Consider the following 19,285-nt stretch of genomic DNA (forward strand, 5'->3'; position numbering starts at 1 on the left):
TCATTTTTTTTTTCGGATCAAGTTCGAAATGGCCGACTGGCGGCCATTTTGTTTTAAAGAATTCAGTTCTGGATCCGTATCAGAGACATGTCTGGATTGATCAAGTTCAAACTTCACACACACAAGGTACATCATGTCACAAATATGTATGTGCATTTGTTTCATGATCCCATTAACGATAGCCAAATGGCGGCCGCTTTAAGGCCGAAAATGCATTGAAATCGCACATTTTCACCATTCCGGACCCAGATCTCAGTTATGCATGGACGGATTTCATTCAAATTTGGTACATACATTAAACATAATAGGACCTTGATGCACGTCATTTTTTTTTCCAGATCAAGTTCGAAATGGCCGACTGGCGGCCATTTTGTTTTAAAGAATTCAGTTCTGGATCCGTATCCGAGACATGTCTGGATTGATCAAGTTCAAACTTCACACACACAAGGTACATCATGTCACAAATATGTATGTGCATTTGTTTCATGATCCCATTAACGATAGCCAAATGGCGGCCGCTTTAAGGCCGAAAATGCATTGAAATCGCACATTTTCACCATTCCGGACCCAGATCTCAGTTATGCATGGACGGATTTCATTCAAATTTGGTACATACATTAAACATAATAGGACCTTGATGCACGTCATTTTTTTTTTCAGATCAAGTTCGAAATGGCCGACTGGCGGCCATTTTGTTTTAAAGAATTCAGTTCTGGATCCGTATCCGAGACATGTCTGGATTGATCAAGTTCAAACTTCACACACACAAGGTACATCATGTCACAAATATGTATGTGCATTTGTTTCATGATCCCATTAACGATAGCCAAATGGCGGCCGCTTTAAGGCCGAAAATGCATTGAAATCGCACATTTTCACCATTCCGGACCCAGATCTCAGTTATGCATGGACGGATTTCATTCAAATTTGGTACATACATTAAACATAATAGGACCTTGATGCACGTCATTTTTTTTTTCAGATCAAGTTCGAAATGGCCGACTGGCGGCCATTTTGTTTTAAAGAATTTAGTTCTGGATCCGTATCCGAGACATGTCTGGATTGATCAAGTTCAAACTTCACACACACAAGGTACATCATGTCACAAATATGTATGTGCATTTGTTTCATGATCCCATTAACGATAGCCAAATGGCGGCCGCTTTAAGGCCGAAAATGCATTGAAATCGCACATTTTCACCATTCCGAACCCGGATCTCAGTTATGCATGGACGGATTTTGTTCAAATTCGGTACTTACATTAAACATAATAGGACCTTGATGCACGTCATTTTTTTTTTCGGATCAAGTTCGAAATGGCCGACTGGCGGCCATTTTCTTAAAGAATTCAGTTCTGGATCCGTATCCAAGACATGTCTGGATTGATCAAGTTCAAACTTCACACACACATGGTGCATCATGTCACAAATAGATATGTGCTTTTGTTTCATGATCCGCTTAGCAATAGCTGAATGATGGCCATTTTAAGGCCGAAAATGCATTAAAATCACGTATTTTCACAATTCCAGAACCGGATCTCAGTCATGCATGCATGGATTTTGTTCAGATTTAGTACAATGTGTTGTACATATGCAGGTGCATTTCGGTCATGATCTGCTTTGAATGTATATGTCACTCAAATATGAACGGAACGGGGACGTGTCATTGACAATGACTTGTTTTGACTATTTTATGGTTATTAATTTTTATTGTTTTGTAAATTCAGGGAATTTTTTAATCATTTGTGGACAGGTTTGTAGCTTAGCTTGTCAAATGAAATTTTGACAGATGGCTGGCTAAAAGCCTGCTGGTCCAAAGCTGCTAATGTCAAGATAATTGCTTTCAGAGTTGTCATGACTTATGAAACAATGGTGAACCAATAATATGTCAAATATGTCATTATTTATCTTGCTAGGGACAGGTACATCGTCAATAGACAGGCAATTTTAATTTCAACCCTGGGTCCAGTCTATGACCTTTTCTGCTTCTTTATAAATTGTTTATATATGCTAGTAAAGTATTCTTGATTATCCCTTTGAGAGCCATTGTCTACTTTTATAACCATCTACAAAATCATTTTACATAGTGTGCTCTTTGCACATGAAATGTTGATTATAATTGACAAACCTTTTGATCAAAAATTAAAAGCAATATCTGAAACTAACTGTATGGCCTGAAACATCTTCGCTAGCCAAGGTCAAAGTTTATTCGGCAAATCCTCTAAACAGACCTTGGCAGAACGACCATCAAATATGCGTATTCTAACAGCACCCCCAGTAGTCAGTTGCGGCTAATCATTGTCCAATCAGTTTGCGTGTTACAAATCCCTCTTTGGTGTTTCATTTTAAACAAAATGGTGGCGCCCATGAATCGTGATATTTGTGATGATAAAATTGCGAAAGTTTCCGGCATTGGTGCCCTCAAGCCTCATCAGGTACAGGCAATCGACGCAGTTTTGTGTGGGAAGGATGTCTTCATATCAACAAAAACAGGAAGTAAAATTTTGTTTTATAATTTGGTACGTCCAAGCTGATTGGGTGCCTTGTTTCGAAGTGCGCCCAATCAGATCTCACTGCTTAAGATACGCAATTAGCCTATGCGATCCCGCGCGGCATCGTGTAGAGGCTCATAGGTCGAAGACACAGGACCATGCGATTCGGACGATGGGCCCGAAATGGTTATAAAATTTACTGAAAATTTTACAAAATGTGAGAATATTTGCACTGAATTTTGGGTGGGAAAAAAAAAACTTGCATTCAAAAGGTTAAAGGGCGGTAGTCGTCGCTCCGCGCATGCGTGAGATATGGGTCTCATATATACAAAGATGGCGATTTTGAATGTAAATCAGATTGATGTAATTTAATCTACTTAAATGTCTTTTATTGACAAAATATTCAACTTTGAATTGAATCATTCTGTGTTTTGTTTCCAATGTTGTTTTAATTCTACAGTCATGCTACCACTGAATAAAACAAAAAAAATATATTTTTTTTAAAGGAAAAGGGGAAAAATTGTTTACCCCCGGTAGTATGCCTGTAAAAGTATTATCTTCTAAATAAAAACAAATGCACCCATTTAATTGTATTTCACCACCTGGTGGCGCTAACCAGTGTAATCTACACAGTGAGCCAAAATCGGTATTCATACAATTAACATATCTAAATCCTGTTTTTTAGTCCCTGTTTGGACGTGGTCCAACAACTTTGACTTATAATTTTACCTTCTGTGCATGTGTTTGTGCATTCGTTCATACCTGTATCTCACACATGTGTGGGCCAATTTCATTCAAACTTCACATACATCATATTATACAAATGCACACGCATTTGTTTCATGATCCAATTCAAAATGGCCGAATGACTCACCAAAACTCACCAAAACCATGCATTTCTGCCATTCCAGAACTGGATCTAAGTCATGCATGGACTTATTCATTCTTGGTATATGCCCATTTAACATAACGGGTCCTTGAAGCACATCATTATTTCCCCCGGATTTGATCCAAAATGGCTGACTGATGGCCGTTTTGTTTTTAAAAACTGCTGTTTATGTAGCCATATTTCTAACAACATGTTCAAACTTTATACATACATCATGTAACACATTTGCACATGCCTCTGTTTCAGAATCTGATTCAAAATGGCTGATCATCATTTTTGTGCTAGAAAAGCATTATAAATATCATAGGCAGAATAAAGAAAGGAATAAACTGGCTCTACTTTGTATCATGTCAGTCACATGAGTGTAAATAATTACTTTTCATTGACTATGATTTGTTTTTCTTTCCATAGTTACACCAAAAGATTTAAGTCATCTGAATCAACAGTCCGGTCCGGCCACACAAGGGAACTTCCGGTTTAAAGGCTATCCCGATGGTAGTTTTGAATCGTCTCGGATCCCCATTTTGGGAGGTCTACCATCACACAGCTTAAACACATCACAGAACTATGGACGACCACAACACTTTGTCAAAGGTATGTCTTTATTTACATCCAATTTTATTTCACAGAAAAGAAAAGAAGCAAATTTTTAGAAAAGTTGCAAACACTGACAGGAGTGGTGACAAAAATTGACAATACAAGTCAAAGGGTTTGTAGAATAGATAAGTTGCTAGGTTACTGATTCTTTTAAGCGAAATCATCTTTGCTTGTTGTTCCTAAGACAGTGATACCTGTTTCACCGACTGAATCAAATTTCCATGGCAACTATGGTGTTAGTGCTGTTTAATTACTCCGTCGATTAAAAGATGATGGGAAGTGTAGTCACCTTTATTCTCTTATGAAATCAGCACTGCTTGGTAACCTAGCAACTAATAGAACATGAAACTCATCTATTAGATTACTGAACAATGGTTGGAGAAATAATTTAAATTAATTATTCATAAGATTATTCTCTTAGGAATAAAACACTGGAATTGCGGACCTATAATATTTTAGTGATGAGTCAAAATAGGTATTTGTTTTTCAAAACCTAACATTGAGGGCGTTGTCACAGCTAGGACCTTCACTCTTCCAACACACAGAAGCTTAGGTTTAAAACAGTCCAGTACCTGAGAGAGTTTTCCAAAGATTCAAACATTTCATATTTTTTGAATTATCCCTATGAATTAAATGTAACATTATTCCTAAATGTACAACAGTGTTATTTCTTTTTCTTTCAAGGTTGTATACCGGACCTTTTTGTTGAGTCGCCCACTAGGGGTTCAATTCATTGCTGTTCACAACTGTTTGTTTCTGTTTACTTATAGTCATCATCATTATTCGTTCATTCAGTCCATTGAAATTCATTTTGAAAGATGGCAACATTATTAAGTATGTAAATACATACATCCTAACAAAACAATTAACGTGATTGTTTTCAGTTGGTATAAAATAGATATTTTTGGTTTTACATTAATTTTTTTGGAGATTTGCTAATAGAGCTAATAATTTTTTCATGTTTCACACTGAAATAAAATTGGTAATTTTGTGTACTCTTATCTGTACTTTTACCTGTGCATGCTAAAATTTATTTGAATAAACTGTCTGCATCGATCTCTGTGTGGTTCAGAGTATCTTGACGACACAGCAACTAATTGTACATTGTCTATATGCCAGCACGTGGTGTGAGACATTGTTTGATTGTTTGTTACACCTCACCTCATCTGCTGAATGGCCGTGGCAGGTGTCAGCCATCTTGGTGAAATGAAAGCACTATGTAATATATTGTCTAGCATGTGTGCATTGCCATGGATGAATTCAGTTGAAAATGTACATGGTACAATTCATTTTATATGTCCAAGTTGTTTGTAATTGTCTGGAATAAAAGTCAAATCTTGTTTATTGTGGTTGACTTAATGATTGAATACTTGGAACATTTTTGGTTTGCTTTCGAAATCTATTGTCCTGTCAGATGCCATTTAGATTCATTGTAGATACATTCTGTTTAGGTATTGATTTTATAACTATCTGAATCTTTTTCTAATTATTCCTCAAAGTATCTGCTTGTACTAAATTTTATAAATGATTTGAAAATGAATTTAATAACTTTAATTAATTATTAGTATAAATTTGCAAAAGATTAGGAAAATTTATGAAAAATATTAAATTACTTCATATTGAACATCTAGAGTTGTATATAAGTTTGTTGGTATAAAATGGTTTACTTAAACCATGCTAATCCAGTAAGCACCAAAAAATAGATTTGATTTTGATCATTTAATACAGGGATCAGTTTATAAATGATATTAGTTTGGGGGTGAAGGTTGGGGTGGTAGGAGAGTTTGAATAAATATTGATAGAGAAATAAAAAAATGTGCATCACCGCACTTTATTTTTGAACACCTCTAAACCCAAAAAAATTATTGTCGTTTTGGGGGCTTTTGTTTTTTCGACCTTAAAAATAATATGAAAAAGTGTTTTTTAAAAATTTTTGAATTCAAACGGAAATTTTCAAGAAAACATGTATTTTGTTTGTTTCATGAGATGTAATTCTGTATGTGTAATTACCTCTAAACTGGAAACATTAAACATCATATGTAATAACAATAACATTATTTGCATATTATTAACATTATTATTTGCAATTAGTGGAATACTACCTTAATTTACTAACAATTTTTTTCCCTAGATCCAATCACTGCTTATGACTTCACTAGACGTAACTATGTTGCTGGAAGTGCACCTAGTCGATTAGGTTTCCATGGTTACGAGGAACGCAAAGCTGTAGCAACCAGCCCACGTGACATCCGTTCCAGTATGTCCTGGCATTTGCTAAAAAAATCATTCATAATCATTTTTTTTAACTCCTGCTTGCCGCATGCTTGTGTGCTCATCCACCGAAAAAGATGAACCAGTTGCATGTGGGTGAGGGAAGAAATCTCAAATTGTTGTAAATCTTCCTCCCCCAATATATTTACTGGTCCATCCCTGAAATTCAGTGGTGTTGTGTTGTGTGGCTAAATATTCATGCATGGTTTGTAATTAACTTTCTTTGATCTTCGTGTGTTTCTTTCAGGGATTGGTCAATATCTTGAAGGGGCACTTCCAGTTAAGCCCAATCTCACAACAAATTTACTTTCTGGATTAAAATTACATTTAAATTACAAAAGATAGAATAACTTTGTAGACAACATAAACAGTAGTGTCCCATGATTCTTTGGTGCAATCCCTGGGCTTGAATTGTGTTTGTGTTTCAAATTAGCTTTCTGTGTAACCCCCCCCCCCCAAAAAAAAAGATGAATAGTCAAATATTACAATTATATTTTAATGATCTGGCATACAATAAAAGCAATATTTGCTATTAAAGATGAATTTCAATATCTCAAATTTTTGCTTTTTGACATATGGTGAAAAAAGATATATACCAGTAGTGTTTTACAATGTCCTTTTGGATGTCTAAAAGTATTAAAAAATTCACAATATTTTTAGTGGGTTATTAATTAGTCCCCATTCGGACGCAGTCCGAAAACGGGGACTTATGTTTTGCCCTGTGTGCGTCCGTGCGTCCGTGCGTCCGTGATCACCTGTATCTCGAACATGCATGGGCCGATTAAGTTCAAACTTCACTCATACATACTACATTATATGGGACATATGCACATGCATTTTTTTCATGATCCGATTAACGATAGCCGAATAGTGGCCATTTTAAGGCCGAAAATGCATCAAAATCGCACATTTTCACCATTCCGGACCCGGATCTCAGTTATGCATGGACGGATTTTGTTCAAATTTGGTACATACATTAAGCATAATAGGACCTTGATGCACGTCATTTTTTTTTTGGGATCGGGTTCGAAATGGCCGACTGGCGGCCATTTTGTTTTAAAGAATTCAGTTCTGGATCCGTATCTGAGACATGCTTGGATTGATCGAGTTCAAACTTCACACACACAAGGTACATCATGTCACAAATATGTATGTGCATTTGTTTCATGATCTCATTAACGATAGCCAAATGGCGGCCACTTTAAGGCCGAAAATGCATTGAAATCGCACATTTTCACCATTCCAGACCCGGATCTCAGTTATGCATGGACGGATTTCATTCAAATTTGGTACATACATTAAACATAATAGGACCTTGATGCACGTCATTTTTTGTTTTCGGATCAAGTTCGAAATGGCCGACTGGCGGCCATTTTGTTTTAAAGAATTCAGTTCTGGATCCGTATCCGAGACATGTCTGGATTGATCAAGTTCAAACTTCACACACACAAGGTACATCATGTCACAAATATGTATGTGCATTTGTTTCATGATCTCATTAACGATAGCCAAATGGGGGCCGCTTTAAGGCTGAAAATGCATTGAAATCGCACATTTTCACCATTCCGGACCCAGATCTCAGTTATGCATGGACGGATTTCATTCAAATTTGGTACATACATTAAACATAATAGGACCTTGATGCACGTCATTTTTTTTTCCGGATCAAGTTCGAAATAGCCGACTGGCGGCCATTTTGTTTTAAAGAATTCAGTTCTGGATCCGTATCCGAGACATGTCTGGATTGATCAAGTTCAAACTTCACACACACAAGGTACATCATGTCACAAATATGTATGTGCATTTGTTTCATGATCTCATTAACGATAGCCAAATGGGGGCCGCTTTAAGGCCGAAAATGCATTGAAATCGCACATTTTCACCATTCCGGACCCGTATCTCAGTTATGCATGGATGGATTTTGTTCAAATTTGGTACATACATTAAACATAATAGGACCTTGATGCACGTCTTTTTTTTTCGGATCAAGTTCGAAATGGCCGACTGGCGGCCATTTTGTTAAAGAATTCAGTTCTGGATCCGTATCCAAGACATGTCTGGATTGATCAAGTTCAAACTTCACACACACATGGTACATCATGTCACAAATAGATATGTGCATTTGTTTCATGATCTGCTTAACAATAGCGGAATGATGGCCATTTTAAGGCCGAAAATGCATCAAAATCACGTATTTTCACAATTCCAGAACCGGATCTCAGTCATGCATGGATGGATTTTGTTCAGATTTAGCACAATGTGTTGTACATATGCAGGTGCATTTCGGTCATGATCTGCTTTGAATGTATATGTCACTCAAATATGAACGGAACAGGGACGTGTCATTGACAATGACTTGTTAAAAAAATGTGTTTTCATTGTGGTCTATGAAAATTGCTGCATTAAATGTCATTTATGCATAATATTTAACCATTTTTCTCACATACTGCTGACTGATACAAAAATGAATAATTGTAGAAAGATTTTTACATAAAGTATTGTTACTGCTATATGCGCTAAAATATGCACATATATTAAAAACTTGTGAAGAGCATTCTACCTTAAAATCAAAACACTTATCTAAAAAACAGTGACCACTCTTTTGTTTCTAGTAAATCAAAGCATGGGAGTCGGTATCAATCAACCTTTTAAGTAAAATTGTGTGGTGACTACAAACTTTTTCTTGCTGTGTGTGTTTCCTTCTACAACTACACTTTAAAAGTCATTCTGTATCATGCTAGTGCTTTCATTTCTGGTGTGGAGGTTATCATTTCATTTATAGACATTCTGAGGGAGAGGAAGGGAGGGGAGTGTATTTTTTAGTGATATTTAAGATTTCTGTAATTGAGTTGGAGAATTAAAATCCTACCAGTTTTGGGGTTTATATATAATATACATGTATGAAATAAAAAAAATAAAAATAAAAAATTCAATATATTCAAAGTTGATATGTTACTATTAAACATGTTTGTGATTGGCTAAGCTAGGGATATGCATAATTTTGTGAATTAGTTACTTATAAATGGTAGCCATTCACAGATGTGAATCTAATTATATGCAGGAGTCAATATCTGTGATTGGCTAAGCCAGAGATATGCATAATTTTGTAAATTAGTTACTTATAGATGATAGCCATTCACAGTTGTGCATCTAATTATATGCAGGAATCAATATCTGTGATTGGCTAAGCCAGAGATATGCATAATTTTGTAAATTAGTTACTTATAGATGATAGCCATTCACAGTTGTGCATCTAATTATATGCAGGAATCAATATCTGTGATTGGCTAAGCTAGGGATATGCATAATTTTGTAAATATACTTACTTACTTCTTTTTATTTATCAACTAGGTCAACCTGTCAGTGGTACGGACCAAGGTGTTTTATATAGCTCTGATGCTGTTCCAATAAATAAACAGACCCCCACACCAAAAAAGACATTGTTTATGTCTAATACATTGTAAGTGACATTTTTATCATTACAAATGCATATGTATTCTTTTTTTTTAATCTGTTACACACCGAACAGTAGTGACTCACAAATGTTACCATTTTGTAGTATTCCTTTTTTTATGTCACTGTAGGCTATGTAAAGGGTGTTCGTTGTCGCGCCAAGCATGTGTAACATTTGTGTCGATAAACATTGTCTTTCCCACGATTCAAATCGCTCTTCTAATGGAATCACAAGTACGAGTTTTGACTGAGACTACCGTTGGTGATTCCTTTGGTACCTTTCAATATCCAAAGAAATTATTTAGTTAAAGCTTGGTAACAACGCAGTTTGTATTCGTTGGTCTGCGCAACAATCAAGATCGCCATCTTTTTTCATATGAGATCAATATCTCGATAATTTTGACAAGTAGTATATACGATCATACTATTAAATCAGCATTTTAAAAAAAGGATTTACTTAGGATTATAAAACAAATATTGATGCAAATATTTTTTTGGGACAATATATAAGATATACTTTTGATGAGGTAAAATTAAAATTGTGCTGTTCAATGTTCTTAGGTCAGCAGAAGCCAGGAAGAAGGTAGCACAGAAAAAAGAAGCAGATGATGACATAGCCAGATTTAAAGAGCTGAAAAGACATCAACAGATTGAACAGTCAGAAGAGAAGAGAAAGGTAACAAGTAAAATATGGCATCTCTTCTCTACTAAAAATATTCTACTTTCATACTCATAATGGATTTATGGGAAAAGATTTTGCTAGTGCATCTTCTTGTGAACCCTTTTGTACATTTCAGTTAAGGCCAGACTTTTATTATTTCTTGTTTCGTGACCCGCCGAATGAACAGGAGCCGAAAATGAAATAAAAATAAAAGCGCAAAAAAAAGCTAAAATTTTTTTATTTTTATCTTCATTTTTTTTACGGCCTGCCGCATAACAAATCCAAATTGCATTCTCGTGGGAGTATTATGATCAAAGTACCGAAGTCTCGCACAGATGAGAAACGAGGTTATACAGAGAATAAAATTTTATTTCATTTCCACTCTCCGATCAATGATCTCACTTACAATTCTTTGAGAATCGCACAAATCTAATGGGAAAAAAGAATTAATTTTATTTTTTTTTCGCCCTCCTCAAAAAAATTGCCTTATAAAAACTTGAGAAATAAGGAATAAAAAAAGTGTGGTCTAACTACAGTGAGTGGGAATTGTAGTGAAGGCACACAATGAAATTAATGTTGTTTCACATCTGTTAATTCAGTATATTCTCTGTCACCAAAATCAACATATTTCGCAAAATAAACCTGTATAACTTTTTCAATATTTGGAATAAAACGTCTATAAATTAGAAAATTATGTCCATTTCGTTCAATATTAACAACAAAATTATAGAAAAATGTATAAAAATTGGCAAAATGATGTGCAAGAATTTAGGCAGAATGATGAACTTCAAAGGGTTAAATAGCAGGCATTAAAGTATAAGTTCAGCTGAGTGCATGTACATTCAAGCTTTCAGAAAATATATATGTTGTCATAGTTACATGTTAGGTAACTGGCATGGGATGATGTAATAAAAAAACAAAACAATACAATTAATGAAAGTTTTCCTGATTACAAAACTGCCCTGCTACTTGATGGATTATACCAGTATAATATCTGTAATACACTCCATCTTCTGGAAAAAGTATATTACTATGAAGGGTCATAATTATAATATATAATTAGTTTTCTCTTTCGAAATTTAAAATGCCCCAATAAAAATCAACTATCAGCTCATGGATTTTAGTGACAGCGCCCTCTAGTGGCAGATAAGTGGAATCCCGAAAAGAAACCCAAAAACATGCATCAACATGAAATTAATTGAGCATATGTCTTTTTTTTAAAACTGCTGTATTTTATAGGATTAAAATAAATTTAATTTCTTATAATTTTTATCAAATTCAGAAATTTTGAATTAAATACTATGTAGTTCTGCTTCACTTATTTTGTTAATATTCGACTTATTAGGGAAAACTTGGAGAAAATATGATAAACATGACATTTACTGAGTGTTGATGCATTGTGATGATGCCCTGTACTAATATAACCCAAATTCCCAAACTGATTTGGTTTAAAGGTAAAATTAATTTAACTTATTTGACATTTAAATTTTGATGATTTAAATTGAATTAAAACAAAATGAAATAGATACGAGAAATGTGAAAGTACATATTGAATTATGAAAATAGTGTTAGTGACTTTGCAGATTTACCTTCCAATTTTTAGACCTTAGTTTACTCAGTATACATACATTGTAGGCTGTTAACATTTCAGAAATGTAGAAATATTTCCCTTTTAATAATTTGAGAGTATTTTGGGGGAAAGATTTTTACAAAAGTCTCTGTGTCTCTGTTTAGGAACCCAGTGAAATCTTTCATTGCTACAATATTTGGACAATATTTTCCCTAACTTGCGATATTCAGAAGAATTTTTTTTATGTGGAATTATTGTGATCTACTGTGCTTTACCAAAAATACGCCTTGTTATGCTCAATGTGAAATTTGAAAATATTGTTAAAAAAGACCAAATTTTACTGAGATAGCCAATTGATGTAAAATTTCTCTGTCTTGTGGTTACTGTGGATAAATATGCTTGAAAACCTCAAAACAATAACAAAATTTGACTTGAAAATAATCTAACAACTGTAAATTAAAATTTCTTGCAACAAAGCTTTATGGACTACTGTAAACCACTTTAATTTTGCCAGAGATAATTTTCACAAATCAGTGAAATTCGCGAAATCTGGCATCACATAGCATCAATGACTTTTGCAAAATATTGTCTTCACAAATCCTGTAAAATCTTTAAATTAAGATAATTTCCAGCTGTGAAAATTAAATAATTCACAGTATTTGCTTGTCTTACCCGCCATACTTTATTAATTTTATCTCAGGATCTTGAAATGCTGAAAAACTATCAACCATTTGGCCGTCCCGGCGGTGGTGCTCCACACAACATTCATAAGAGAACAAAGGTCATCGAAACAATGAAAGTGGACGACAAGACTGCTGAGGTAAGTTGCTATGGCAACCACACAAACACAATTATGCATAATTATTTTTATGCCCAGGTGAAAAGCTTCCATGATTGGTACAGCTTTCAAGCCCATTTGCATACTCAAACAACATGTATATGCATGTTCATTCTCTGTGTAAAAGTTTGACAAGAAGTTGAGACTTCATTAAAGCGACACATTTGGATATCTAGTGTTGCCTATACTACGTGAAACGCATCGAATCTACAGCATTACGTTTCAATCATAGATATGGTAGGTCTATATTACGTTGATTACAGAGCCACTGTTAATGTATAAATCATTTTGAAAGTTTAACAATCAAAAATTTGTTAACCTAACAAACTTTCTTAAAAAAATATTTAAGTTTGCTAAATAGCTTATGCTTTCAGTTCTAGTGTAATTTTTTCTTTCGTGATTTTTTGGGTAAATTAGTCTTTTTCTCTTTCAATAAAATGTATTTATTTTCGAAAACTGACTGTTTCTAATTAAATATACTGATTTAATGATAATGTTCAAATTGCTGAATGTATTGGTGTGTGATTTTTTTTTTAACAAAAGAGAACACATTTAAGTTGAATTGAATATTATTATCTTGTTTTAAAAGTTTCTTTGATTACCCAAATGACTTTCCATATATATCATTAGCTACTAATTGTTACCACTAACCTCCGACAGTTGCAAAATATAGGTTTTTACTTTCATCAAATTTGATGATTAAAATTTGTTAATAACTGTTAATATTCTATCCAAACTTATTATAGATACTAATATGAAGTTTATGAAATTTTTTTTTTGAATATATAAAATAGAGGAAGTTTTAAACAAGTGCGAGTACAAGCGCATTTTGAAATGCTTTAGAAGGAAAAAAAAAGTTTGAGGCGCATAGTTCAAAATGATGTGTGCGAAAACAAGAAAACAGAGATATTTATTTTCTAAGCCTTAATGGGATTTGCTGTAACTGCCAAAGAACGCCAGTGATTTTTTATACATAATGGTACAACATTTTGTGATTTTCCTCATACTGGCAAAAAGTTTGCTAAAAATATAAATACATTTGTGTAAAACAGATAAAAGTATTTTGCCTAATTTTTTTTTGAGTATTTATTTAAATTAATAATTCATATCACAACCTGTCACTGCTTTTTTAAGATATACCTAACCTGAATAAAGTAATATTATATTTTACCATTTCACAAGTTTATTCTCTCTTTGACTTGAAATCAAAAGTTTTACATCAGATTTATGTTTCTCATACAAAATTGTCTCAATGATTGAAAGTTATGACAAAGTGGACATTTTACATTTGGTATTGTTCATTATATAATTTTGTAATAGCGTATTTTCTCTATTAGTAAATGATAGAAATATAGCTATAGCCAAAATAAAATGTATTATTAATAAACATAATATTTTATTTATTTCTGTATCAGAGATGCACTTCTAATGGAGTAAATACAATACATTATAATATAATATTACCGGTATAATATTAATTTCAATATTTTTTTCAAAAGAAGTCCCTCTCTGCATCCTAATATTGTATAAATAAATTATAAATTTATAACATTATAATAATTCCACATATGGATATTAAAATATAAATGCAATCGTTTTATCACACGTTTTTTCCAGGAGTCACCCGTTGAACCGAATAAAGTAAGTGAAATAACTAAAATGGAATCACTCACTGATTTGAAATATGCACGTAATAAACACTAACACTATCCTGTGCACATATCATCTTAGCCATCCACCCTCTGTCCAAAGTAGAATAACCCATTACTAATAAATAATAATTGGATTAATCCATTTTATTTGGAAAACAGGGGTGTAAGGTTGATGATACATATGTCATTTTTCATTGCTTGATAAAAATGTTTATTGTTGTAGTTATAATTTTGTTGTCGTGTGCTAATTCATGTAGTAATCATGTATTTGTTTACAGAATCTGTTGTCATGTCTGTAACATTGTAACTTCAGAATAAGCATTTCATACATGTGGCAACAATCTCGATATTTTATTCCAACAACAAATACTGCAACTTATACAACATCACAAACAACAATAAATACCAACAACAACTACGACAAAAGATGAAAGGAAGTTTGATTGTGGTATAAGAACAGTTCACCGCCGTCAACATCAGCAACAACAGATATTATAATTCACATAAAACCATCACCAACAACAACAAAGCAACCACGACAATGATAACAATAACAACAAATAATACTGAAATAACACTGACAACAACTGAGTAGCAAACAATTCATTTTTTTCAACAATAATAATTAAAGCGAGGGAGTTGCCACCTGTGCATGTGACAGACTGCCATAACGTGTTATTTTTACAAATAAGTGTCTGCCTTATGCTTTCGCATTTTTAAAGTATGTTGTTATCATCGCTGGGGACTCAATTCCCATGCATAAGCAGGTGACCCTTCCGCTTCAACAACATGAAAAGAACTTGTATATGTGGTGTATGAACAATTTTACAACAAAAAAATATGTGAATATGCTTTTTAAAGTTTCTAGAATGATCTGCATGATGGTTCAATTATAGATTGTTGTTGTCTGAGACAAACAGGTGTCACGTGTGCATGGTTGCTGCTGGAATTTTGTGTTTCTGCATGGAGATATCAAAAAAGTGTTCACTAAACCGATTAATGTTTCAGCCCTCTTGCTACAATATTGGAAATGCTGTTTACAAATCTATTTTGTAAAAGTTTCACCAAATTTCATAATTCTTTTGGACCATACATACAGTTTCAAATATTTTTTTTTATAATATGTTTTTGATAATATATATGACAGTTCTGGACTTTGAATTTCACGGTTGTCTCTCGTGACTTTTTTTTTTTTTTTTTTTTTTTTTGGTAAGTCCAAATTGCAAATGCTAGTGCTGACACAATTTCAAATATTGCTTTTAGTTTTTGTTCAATTTTGATCAACATTTCGTATGCGAAGGAGCAGACTATACCAAATTTTGTAGATGGTGACAAAAATTGACAATGGCGCTCAAAACGTAAACTATGTAAAGTAGCGTCTATTAAAAACTATTCAAGAAAGAATACCTAAATTGTGGCAGGAGTCTGTAGCAAATCATAACTAATAATATAAAATATTAAAATCAAACCTCATCAATATTTTATTCTTAATATTGCAGTTAGAATTTGGCAAACCAGGTGCTGGTGCTCCATTACGGACAGACTCTGGTAAGCTTAAGACAAATATCAGATCTGATAAAGAGATTCATTTTCAAGTTGGCAAGGCCGGATTTAGCACGATTAACAACCATAAACGATATACTACTGAAGTCCAACTAGCTAGGAAATACCACAATGAGTTAGGTAAGTTAGAAACTGTTCCTAATTTACCCTGCTGGGTTTATTCCATCATGATATTCTGTGCATACTAATTACTTGTTCGTGGCTAGTTCACAACACATTATTCGCTGATTCGTGCATATATACACATTTATTGGTGGTCACATTATTGCATTGTGTTCGATATAGAACTCATAACGATGCATACAATGTCTGTAAAATACAAATTCGTTTACTCAAAATTAAAATATGCTCTGCACGACAATGAGTACAAACAGTTTGTGACAGAATCATCTCAGGATGTTTGAGTTTGGAATGGAAAAATTGAGCATCTAGAAGAGTACCGGTATATAGCCATGCAACCTGTCTCTGTCCCACCTTAATTTTACACATTTTACACATTTTTATGTGTTTTTCATAATTTTGGACAAAATGAACCTAATTTTCCATTAGCTAAAGGTCTTGATCTGATTTCTTTGTAGAATATGGAAACAATTATGCAGGTTTATTTTGTAGCGCGTGATAAAAGTTAAATTTGTTTTTATGTGAAAAAAACTAAACTTTTAAAAGTCAGATATTTGAGAAAACAATTTTCAAATTGCCATGGCAACTATAAAGAGTGATATATTGTTTTTATTGTATCCACAGAGAATCTATCACTTGAACACAGAACGCAGCGAGAAATTGAGAAATATAATGACAAGTTATCAGAACGGGAAATGGTGAGTTTCTGCATATTATTTACAAGTGTTGCTTAGCAACTATTGTTGTATATTAACACTTCATTAATGTCTACTGCACAATGTATTAAAATTTGTGAATGTTCGAGAAAACAGAATTTTTTTTTTATTTTGGTAAAAATTTAAGATTATTTATTCATAAAATTTACCAAATATATATCCAACTAAAAACGTTAATGTCTAGATCTGTTTTGTGGGAATTCAAAAACCTGACAACAAATATTTTTCTTTGTAAGTGAAATTTTGGTACAAAGCTGAAGCAAAAGCAAACAAATAGTTGGAACAAGAACAAACAGAGAATAAATACTGAAACATAACCCTGTAAAACCACTCCAAATTGCAATGAATTTGTTGGCAAAACTAAAAAATGTCTGCACCTGTAGTTTACCTGCTCCGAGTTCCAAGTTTACAGAAACGTGACGTTTTGAGAGCAAAAGCAATAATTATTTTCTTCTTACGATAAGTCTAACATTTTTTGGTTGTTGAAAATTAGAGTGTCTGGATTTCAATCTAATTTAAATGTAGAGTAGAGGGGATTAAGTGAGATTAGGAGATCAAAAAGCAGGTGCAGCTGAAACTTGTCACACCTGTCAGGATGGATTAAAGTTGTCAAACTGGATTAACTGCTTTGTCTGCCTTTGATTTATTATCTACAGTTGGGATACAATCCTTTTGGTAAGCCAGGAGCTGGAGCACCCATTAAAACAGAATCTGGTGAGTATTCTGACCATATCTTTTATGAATTTTATCATCTACTACCATATTTAGTCAAGGCACTTCCATATTTAGAAATCATTTTACACATTAGCATGTTGTGCCCATAATTAGTCATGACATTTCCATATTTAGAAATCATTTTATATTTTAGCATGTTGTGCCTATATTTACTTTTGGCATTTCCATATTTAGAAATCATTGACACATTAACATGTTGTTCCCATATTTAGTCATGACATTTCCATATTTAGAAATAATTTAATATATTAGCATGTTGTGCCCATATTTAGTCATGACATTTCCATATTTAGAAATCATTTTACATATTAGCATATTGTGCCCATAATTAGTCATGACACTTTCATATTTAGAAATCATTTTATAATTTAGCATGTTGTGCCCATAATTGGTCATGACACTTCCATATTTAGAAAATCATTTTATATTTTAGCATGTTGTGCCTATATTTACTCATGGCACTTCCATATTTAGAAATCATTTACACATTAACATGTTGTTCCCATATTTAGTCATGACATTTCCATATTTAGAAATAATTTAATATATTAGCATGTTGTGCCCATATTTAGTCATGACATTTCCATATTTAGAAATCATTTTACATATTAGCATGTTGTGCCCATAATTGGTCATGACACTTCCATATTTAGAAAATCATTTTATAATTTAGCATGTTGTGCCTATATTTACTCATGGCACTTCCATATTTAGAAATCATTTACACATTAACATGTTGTTCCCATATTTAGTCATGACATTTCCATATTTAGAAATCATTTAATATATTAGCATGTTGTGCCCATATTTAGTCATGGCATTTCCATATTTAGAAATCATTTAATATATTAGCATGTTCTGACCATATTTAGTCATGGCATTTCCATATTTAGAAATAATTTTATAATTTAGCAAGTTGTACCAATATTTAGAAATGGCATTTCCTTATTTAGAAATAATTTAATATATTAGCATGTTCTGACCATATTTAGTCATGACATTTCCATATTTAGAAATAATTTTATAATTTAGCAAGTTGTACCAATATTTAGTCATGACACTTCCATATTTAGAAATCATTAAATATATTAGCATGTTGTGCCCATATTTAAAACCAACTTTTGTAGATGTGCTTGTTAATGTGGGTTCTGTCCATCTGTGCATCCATGTGTGCATTATGTCAAATAAATGAATAATTAAATAATTGTATAATTTTCCAGCAGCCAATCAGGCGGTAGTACACAAATAAGCACATTTATTGTAGAGTGCTTTTGTTTGATTGGTTATTTTCTGTTTGATACAAAAATGTAGGTCGAGTCAAAGCTGGTCGTGCACTTACTCTTACCAATAACCACTTGGAACAGAGGAATATTTCTTTCAAACACCCATCACTCATATCTGATTCAAGTAAGTCAGTAGTCTGTATGGTATACTTTAAAATACTTTATTTTAGCTGGAATTAATTTTCACTGAAAAAAACGTTTTGTGTGTTTTGTATGGAATTTATTTTTCACTGATTTTTGACAAGTTGAATGTAAAATATCGGAAAAAATATATATATTCGCTGGATTTTATTTTCCCTGAATCATTACCACAGCGAAAATAGCGGAAATTAATCCTAAGCGAAAATAAAGTATTTTACAGTATTTAACGCATTTAATTTACGCAAATGACATTATGTTTCGCCACATGTATATTTTGTCGTAAAATTTGGAGCCTTACACCCCAT

The 19,285-nt window shown here is 33.1% G+C and overlaps 1 protein-coding gene across 1 annotated transcript in view; it reads left to right on the forward strand.

The window, feature by feature from the left end:
- LOC102807711 (uncharacterized) overlaps positions 1–19,285 on the forward strand; it is a 54,078-nt gene that overhangs the window by 13,754 nt on the left and 21,039 nt on the right. Inside the window, exons 2-11 of the mRNA XM_085495065.1 lie at positions 3,792–3,974; positions 6,109–6,234; positions 9,600–9,708; positions 10,263–10,377; positions 12,633–12,752; positions 14,388–14,411; positions 15,922–16,105; positions 16,730–16,803; positions 17,478–17,535; positions 18,868–18,963. Coding sequence (XP_085351191.1) covers positions 3,792–3,974; positions 6,109–6,234; positions 9,600–9,708; positions 10,263–10,377; positions 12,633–12,752; positions 14,388–14,411; positions 15,922–16,105; positions 16,730–16,803; positions 17,478–17,535; positions 18,868–18,963 — 1,089 coding nt within the window. The remainder of the gene's footprint in view (positions 1–3,791; positions 3,975–6,108; positions 6,235–9,599; positions 9,709–10,262; positions 10,378–12,632; positions 12,753–14,387; positions 14,412–15,921; positions 16,106–16,729; positions 16,804–17,477; positions 17,536–18,867; positions 18,964–19,285) is intronic.

Source organism: Saccoglossus kowalevskii, chromosome 21 (assembly GCF_978046115.1).
Source record: "Saccoglossus kowalevskii chromosome 21, keSacKowa6.1, whole genome shotgun sequence".
Taxonomy (NCBI): Eukaryota; Metazoa; Hemichordata; class Enteropneusta; family Harrimaniidae; genus Saccoglossus; species Saccoglossus kowalevskii.